At 46.4% G+C, this 8173-nt stretch overlaps 1 protein-coding gene across 1 annotated transcript in view; it reads right to left on the reverse strand.

Moving 5' to 3' along the window:
- Positions 1 to 255: 255 nt before the first annotated feature.
- The window catches only part of ATAD3A (ATPase family AAA domain containing 3A), a 14289-nt gene continuing 6371 nt past the window's right edge, over positions 256 to 8173 (reverse strand). The window contains exons 7-16 of the mRNA XM_015816058.2: positions 7729 to 7798; positions 7454 to 7609; positions 6435 to 6491; positions 5818 to 5943; positions 5229 to 5353; positions 4426 to 4477; positions 3711 to 3781; positions 2116 to 2283; positions 1071 to 1179; positions 256 to 690 (exon numbers count right to left, since the gene is read on the reverse strand). Of these exons, the coding sequence (XP_015671544.1) occupies positions 523 to 690; positions 1071 to 1179; positions 2116 to 2283; positions 3711 to 3781; positions 4426 to 4477; positions 5229 to 5353; positions 5818 to 5943; positions 6435 to 6491; positions 7454 to 7609; positions 7729 to 7798 (1102 nt within the window). The 3' untranslated portion in view covers positions 256 to 522. The remainder of the gene's footprint in view (positions 691 to 1070; positions 1180 to 2115; positions 2284 to 3710; positions 3782 to 4425; positions 4478 to 5228; positions 5354 to 5817; positions 5944 to 6434; positions 6492 to 7453; positions 7610 to 7728; positions 7799 to 8173) is intronic.

Raw genomic sequence — 8173 nt, forward strand, 5'->3', positions numbered from 1 at the left:
CCATTGTTTCACTTGGCTTTTAATTTTTTAATTGCTGGGTCTGCCTTTTTTTTTTTTTTTAAAAAAAGCACCTAGATCTCATGGTAGTAGATATATATATACCCAGGGTAATTCTGATTTCACACAGTGCCAGGGAAGAAGTGTAGGCCTTCACTCCCAGGGGCCCCTACTGAATGAAATTGTCCCCTTTGATCTTCTAAAACTAGGACACAACCAGCAGCTCCAAACCAATGAAACCCAGATGCAAAATGTGAAGGCTGTTAACCTTTGGCAAAGGAATTTCTCTTTTAATATATTGTTTTGTGTGATACAGACCCATTTGCTCATAATTATTCCAGGAGTCCGCTTTTTTTAAAAAAAAAATCAAGGAAATGGTTCCTGAACTCAGAACCCCGGCCTCCTTCAAGAAGCGGGGCTTTCGATTCTCTCCTCGGCATGATTTCAGCGGCACAAGGCCTTCCCCTCATCTCTGAATCCCACCCAAAGGTCTGGGATCTCTCTCAGCCCCCTTTCGGAGGCTCTTCATGCAGCCTTCCCCAGCGAAAGTGGCAGCGGTTGGTTCTTGCCTGCCTCCATGCCTTCGGCTTTTAGCCACTCCATCTTCTGTCTGTGCTGCTGAACCGCATCTGCTACTCGAGTATCAATCATGGCTTCTGTCAGGACACCATCCTCCGAGGCGTAGGCTGCAGCCTGGGGAAGTAAAGAGAGATGATGTTACAGGTAATCTTCAATTTGCAACAGTTCATCTAGTGACTGATCGAAGTTGCAACGGCACTGAAAAAGAAGTCATTTATGGCTATTTTTCACACTTACGACCGTTGAAGCATCCCCAGGGTCACGTGGTTTACATTTGGGTGCCTGGCAACTGGCTGCCAGAATGATGAAGGTTTTGGAGACCGGAATCTAAACAACCCTCTGCAAACTTTTTCCACGGTCAATGCAAAGAAACATCTTGCTGGTTCTTAGCGAGACTGCAAAGATGTTGTGGTTCCTTTCCGTTCCACAAAACTCTCATCGCTAGGCTCAGGATGATGGGATAGGTCATCCAAACAGGGTCTTCTGAGCCTTACCTGCCAAGCCACCGCGAGCTGCGAGATCTCCCGCCCAGACATGCCTTCCGTCAGCTTGGCAATTTCCGAGCATTTTTCCCCGTAATCAAACTGGGCCAGTTTTAAGCGCCTGGGTGCCAAAAAAAAAAAAAGCAGATGAATCAGCTACAGTATGAAAACATTTGTCCCCTCTCCCCCCGTTAGTTTTATTTTTAATTTTCCACTCGGTGGGAAATCAGAGCACACTGGCCGCAGGAGGAAGGAGACAAGACTGTCTTGCCTCTTCAGTTTCTCTTTCACAAGCCCTAGTTTGGGGTTGTGGTCTCCACGCTTCCTGTTTTCTCTGGTGCTTCCTCATTTGGGGTGAAAAATACTTTGCGCAGGCCATCCAGTGTCAGAGGCAAAGAATCAGGATTTGTTAGGTTGCATTATAGATGATTATTCAAGCCTATCTGGTTAACATTACACTGGTGCCAGATAAGAATCAATGGAGTGCAGGAGGGGCTGGGCTTGGAGGCTTGTGGGAACGCAGTGACCCTAAGCTGGTGACATGCTTCACTCCGCCCCCACCAGCTCTGCCTGCTCTTCTTCTGCACCCAGGTGTGTACAGAAAGTCCTCCATTTACAACAGTTCTTTTAGTGACTGAAGTTACAATGTCACTGAAAAAAGTGACTTATGACTTCCCCCCCCCACTTACGACCGCTGCAGCATAGCCCCACCCATGGTCACACGATCAAAATTTGGATGCTTGGCAATTGGTTTATATTTATGACGGTTGCAGCGTCCCGGGACACTTTTGCTACCTTCTGCAACAGCAGCGATTCACTTAACAACTCTAGCCAGGAAGGTCGTAAAATGGGGGCAAAACTCACTTAACAAGCGTCTCGCTTAGCAAAAGGAATTTTGGTCTCAGCTGCAGTTGTTAAGTGGGAGGACTACCTGTATTAGAGTCAGCAGTGAACTTGAAAACGACCGACCCAACCTGCAGTCTCCTTTTGTGGCTCCCGGCCCCTATTACGTCTCTTACGATTAGCAACCAGGAAGAATATGGGGATCTGTACTAACTGTCTGCCCTCGGTGGCCGGCTGGAGAATGTGCTTGTCGAAGTACATTCGGACCAATCTCTCCCGCTCTTCTAAACGTGGCAGCTGAAAGTGGACCATCTCATCAATCCGGTCGTTGATGGCCCAATCAAACTGCTCCGGCTGGTTGCTCGCTAAAACCAGCATGAACCTGAAAGGTAAAAGAAGACTTGAGAGAGGCGGGGAGGAAGGCCAAAATTGGACACAGTATTCCAAGCGTGGTCTCACCAGAAAGCAGTACTATCACCTTACGGGAATCTTGAAACTAGCCCTCTGGGGATGCAAGGTAGGCGGGCATCATAGTTCCCTTAATGGCAGGAAACTGAGGTACATAATCCCGTCCTTTGATTTCATGGCCGTTCTCTCGTGTCTCAATTCCCCGGGCCCTGTATGACAATGGCGCCGTTGTTCTGTTGTTGTTTTTTTTAAGGCTGCTGCTGACAATGCTTTTGGCTTAATGGCGCACTATGAATCGAAATGGGTTTTCGGATGGCAAAGATTGCAGCGGCAGCAGCAGGCAGTACTGTCCTCTGTGATGATTCAGCACTTTTGGGGATAATTGCAATTTAACATTCAATTCCTAGGGGCCCCTTTTAGAGACCTCCCCCTAGGATAAAAGTTATGGCTCCCGCTGGCCTTTCCCAGACAGTTAAAGGGGACAATTTAACCCCCTTATGGACATGTAGTTTTTCCAACTACTGATCAAGATTCTCCTTTGCGCTGTTGTTTTCCTCTGAAGAACTCTCCGAGGTTGGCAACTGGCATCCTGGATGGAGGGTGGGTACCAAACCTATCCTGGTTGTTTTAAATGAAAATCCAAACTCTTAAAGAGGAGTTGTATGATTAATAATAATAAAAAAAGCAGGCTGTGTGAACACGTAGGGACAAAGCTGCAGTTTTAAAGAATTATAATATTCTTTAAGTATTCTTTTCTACAATGTCTTGTAGGAGATCCGTTGCAAACTTTGGATCATTTAACAGCTCAGAAAAAAATTATATGCTGCCCATCTTACTATCTAGTGACTCTTGGGCTTAGATGTACATACAGAGCTGTAAGTCAAGAGTCTAATTTGGGCCTCTGGTGGCAAGCAGGATCAGCACTCCTTGGAATCTTCTCCAGGAATAACTAAGCTGTCCCTAGCAAGAGCTGTCCAGCTGCGCTGGAGTCCCAAGCTCCATGATTCCCAGCCAGTGGGACTGATTGAAATCCCGCAAGCCTTTGGCACGAAAGGAGCAAAGGCAGGGTGGCCATTATAGAAGCTGTAGTGGATCCTGTATTAATCAGTGAGTGGACAAGATGACCTTTAAGGTCAGTTCACCCTCTAGGATTCTGGGATACATTTGTGGGTCGTCTACATCTGGTTTAAGGCAGATCTCTCTCTAATTCTCTGCATCCTCTTGGAGAGAAGGTCATCCCAACAAACCAGACTTCATTCTGGTTATGCAGTAACTGAACTGATCTTCTAGAAGGCTAGTAAGGCTGGCGGGGGAATTCTGGGAGTTGAAGTCCACCCATCTCCAGGCTGTCAGGATTGAGAAGCACCCTCCATTACTTGATTGCGCTGGGAACTCTCTTACTTGCTGCTGTGCTGTCCTGTCCTATGAAGGAAAGCGTTGAGCGTCGCTCGTAGGTCCTCGCTGATTTTTTCCTGCCAGGATAAGCAAACCCAGGGGTCAAAGTTGAGAAACACCAATCGATCCAAATTAAACCCAATCCCTGCTCTCTTTTCCTACAAGTATATCTCCCCACTCCTCGTTTTTGCTTTCTATAGTTTCCAAGCCTGTGAAGATGTCAGATGATTTTTTAAAAAAACAACAACCCCACTGATGCTACCTAGTTGAGTAATGAAACATCTGCAGAAAAAACAACCAAGCTCAGACAACAGCAAGGATTCCTCATTTCAACTCTCAGCTACATTCTCCTTTTTTAAAAAAATACTGCTTTCTAGAATCTTATTCGCACCCTTAAATATATTTGAAGGTTTCAATCGTGCCCCCCCCTCCACTTTCCCTTCTAGGCTTTGCATATTCAGTTCTTCCAATCTCTCCTGATATGAGTTCCTGGCTCTCTTCTCGGGATCTCCCCATTTACTCCTGGACTAGAAAAACCAACTTGAGCCATTTGGAGTCCCTTAATGACGCTAGGCGGAAGGAGTGGGGGACGCTTTTGCAAACTGCAATGTATTATTAACTACCGGGCTCGCTAATCAAATTAAAATGAGAAGGCTTTTGACCAACCCAGCCGTCTGCAGGAATGAGCATACGGATGGGAGAAAGAGAGGACGACACTTACCGTTGCTCTTTTCCGCAGGAATGCATCAGCTTCATCCACAAACAGCAAGAGGCTGGAAAGGGAAAGTATTATACGCTAAAAATAACAAAACCCACAGCTTCCTGGATATAGATAAATTTGGGTGTCTAGTTTCAGCTGGGAAGCGAGGAATTCAGCCATCAGCAGACCCATAGAAACAAAACATTTACACACCATTAAAAGAGGCAATAAAACAGCTAAGAAGGAAACAAGACCACAGCATTTTCTCTCCAGCCACCAACACCCAGATAAACAGGTATTAACACCAGACAATCAAGCAGAAAACAATCCCCTAATCAAGGAACCCTCAAGGAGAAAAACCACACCCCCACCAACACTGGCAAAGCAAGCTATTGTATATAATCAGGAAGCAGACCCCACACTCACTCATACAAGTGATGTTATCTAGTTGGGTAATAAGACGTCTGCAAGCATCTAAACTCAGAGAGCACTAGGAACTCCACAATTACAACTCCACAGTTACAGATATTCTCTTCTCCTCCTCAGACCTTAATGAGCTTGAGAGCTGATCGCTCGCTACTATATCACGCAGAGAAGCAATTTTTCCCTTTCTCATCCTGGCATTTTTTAAATCTGGGAATTATACACGTTCACAGGCCTGAAGCCATATCCTTCAGCTTGCCTCCAAATATGAGGCTGTTAAACAAGATCACACCTGCTTTAGGATTACTTTAGAAAACAATGGGTTTTTCTCAAGGGAGGGAAAAGATCTGCTGCCCTCATGAGAACAAAAGCTCCCGATATCCATCCCGAAGCCAACTTACCCTCTCCGGCTTGTGGTGGCCCAGTCAAAGACCTTGTGCATGGCAGTCACGCCTTCACGCCCCATAGGGGCGACATCGCCACCCGTCATGATGGCATAATCCATGCCAGAATGCATGGCTAATTTCTAGAAAGGAAAAGAAGAGTTTAAGAACAAAGGTTGACTTGGTGAAGGTCATAAGTATTTCAGAGCATCTCGTATGAAAACCCACTGTGGATTTTGGAGTGACCAAAAAAAAAAAAAAAAATGAACTTAATGATTTGTGGGTTTGAGGACTACAGAAGATAGATTATGGAAAGATAATGTGATGTAACTTTGTGAGAGGGGTTAAACCGTAATTGTAGTTATTACTGCTGTAAAGAAGTTCAGAAGCTAGAAAATCAATCCCACATGTATTGAGGGGAAAAAAGGACGGAACAAGATTTGTCTGAAATAGTGGATCCCCAAAGCCGGAAACGTTGGGGAACTCTGGACTAACAGACTTCCACGGTTCCTTCCAATTCTGTTTCTCTTATATTAGTCTGGAATCAAAGCACAACCAGGTCAAATAACCCTCTTTTGACAGAACGATGACAAAACTGGGGTGCTACCTTGGCAAAAAGGGTCTTCCCTGTCCCCGGGGGTCCATACATGAGGATATTCCGATACAGGCTTCTGTTATTCCTTGTGTTCCGGGTCGCAATGGCTATGTCTCGCACCCGCTCCTCCAGCTTTGGCTGCAAAGAAAGGGACACAACACCCCGCAAACCACAGTTAAGGCTCAGCAGGTGAAAAGTTCAGTCCTGGGTATTTCCTGATCCTGCACCGTGTTTTCAAAATGGCCAATCTTTAAAAAAAAAAAACCCTCATTAAAGCAGCCATTATTCACAGATCTTTTGGTCACAGGCACAAGCTACATCGGGCTAGCGATTAAGGCACCAGGCTAGAAAGCAAGATACCGTGAGTTCAAATCCTGCCTTAGCCATGAAAGCCAGCTGGATGTCTTTGGGCCAGCCACTCTCTTTCTCAACAGGGTTGTTGTGCTGGATAGGTTAGCCCCACCTTGAGTTATTTGCAAAAAAATAATAAAGGCAGGATACAAATAAACAACTAAAGAGGATGGAGTTTTGATCATGTGGTTGATAGTTTTGACCCGCAATTAATGAATACGCTCAATGCCAGTGGCTCCATTCTGGTATAGCCATCAAGGGGAACTGTTAACACTCACATTGAGGACGACCCCTTCTAAAGCATCCTGGGCCTTGCTGGTCAGTCGCCTCCCAACCTAAAAAACCAAGCAGACAGGAGAGGTTATCCTAGTCTAGCGAGAAGGCGGGGATAATCTGAACACAGGTATGTCTGAGCTGTTGAGAGACAACAAATGACAACTGATAAAGGGGAAGATATGTTGTGGCTCCGTCTTGTGAGCCCCTCTTATCGGAGGAAGAAGGCTCCGAACATGAAGGAGAGGAGATGGCCAGGCCTCCCTCTCCAGGACCCTCCTCTTTGGCAATGCCTCAGGTGTCTCCCGACGGAGAAGAGATTGACCAGGAGCCAGGTGGTTCTGAGATTGGCCAGGAGCCNACAAGCGTGCGCAGCAGAAAAGGAGACGTGCCAGAGATTAAGCTGAGTCACTGGACCACACCCCACAGGCTATAAAAGGGAGGTGGTGGCCATTTGGACTCTGTGACGGACAAAGCTAAATCTCTGGCGAAGTAGTTTGCTGTGGACTTAATTTCTAACTGTGTGTATTGTTTTTTGTTCTCTGAGTAAAAGTCTTGGCTACGGAGCTGCTGCCAAGTTTTCTTATCTGTGGCGTGGAGTGTGGAGAAGTTATTTAACCCTTGGCTGGCTGTTTGGGTGGGTGTGTCAGACGGGGACAGAACATGATATGAGAAAGACTCCAAGGTATCCCACCTTAATTCTGCCTGATGGGCTGAGAGAAATTCTAGCAGGCCATCAGCCCTTCAAAGTAGACCAAACTTGGAAACCAAAGACCCACAAGCGAATGCTATTTTTATTGTAAGTTTATAGTAGCCAAATCTTGCAAGTCTGAATGGGCGAATGCTATTTTTATTGTAAGTTTATAGTTAGCCAAATCTTGCAAGTCTGAATGGGCTTAGAAGGTTATTCCTTCTACCCATCACAACGGGCTTTTAACATTCCGTTCTCATACCCAGTAAAGTGGCCTGTCTAGAATGCGGGGTGTTTCCTCACTCGGATTATCTCAAAGGCAAAAAGTTTTACCTGGATGGGGTGCTTGAACGCTTCAAGGAGGGTGATTCGGGAGGTTTCCCGCACCAACGAGGGCTTGCCCAGCCGAGCTTCGATATACCGCCCGGCCACGGCGGTGGCGTTTTTGGCACTGTAGATGCCAACGGCCAGCAGACTCAGCCCTGCCACCTGCCGCAAATCAGAAAAGTGTTGCTTTCAGGTCTTTTTTTTTTTCAACCACGCAGATAATTCTAACCACGCGAGGATTTTTTAAGGAACAAACACTCTAGATTTGATACATGGCTTACCGTGGCTGTTACTTTATCCCAGTCAGTAACAAAGGCACGGAAACCTTCTCCCAAAAGAGTCCCAGCTGTCCTAAAGAGAAAAAAGAGCAAACCTTTTTAAAATTGGCTTATCCTGACATCAATTTGCAAACCTGTAACCTGATAACGTTACTATGTTTATTCGCTAAGGGTTACGATTTCCAAGAATGGAAACTGATTGTTTCCTTTCGCTCCCTCTCCGCGTTCTCTTTTCCTCTTTTATATAGCAAGCGCACCATGGCATCGGACCTGGCTACCTCCGAGACCGCCTTCTGCCACAGATCACCTCTCACCGGCCGATACGCTCCCACAGAGAGGGTCTCCTCAGGGTGCCGTCAACCAGACAGTGCCGGTTGGCGACCCCCAGGGGGAGAGCCTTCTCTGTTGGAGCTCCCACCCTCTGGAACGAGCTGCCCCCAGAGATCCG

This window comes from Protobothrops mucrosquamatus, unplaced genomic scaffold, assembly GCF_001527695.2.
Source record: "Protobothrops mucrosquamatus isolate PMUCROS unplaced genomic scaffold, P.Mucros_1.0 scaffold397, whole genome shotgun sequence".
NCBI lineage: Eukaryota > Metazoa > Chordata > Lepidosauria > Squamata > Viperidae > Protobothrops > Protobothrops mucrosquamatus.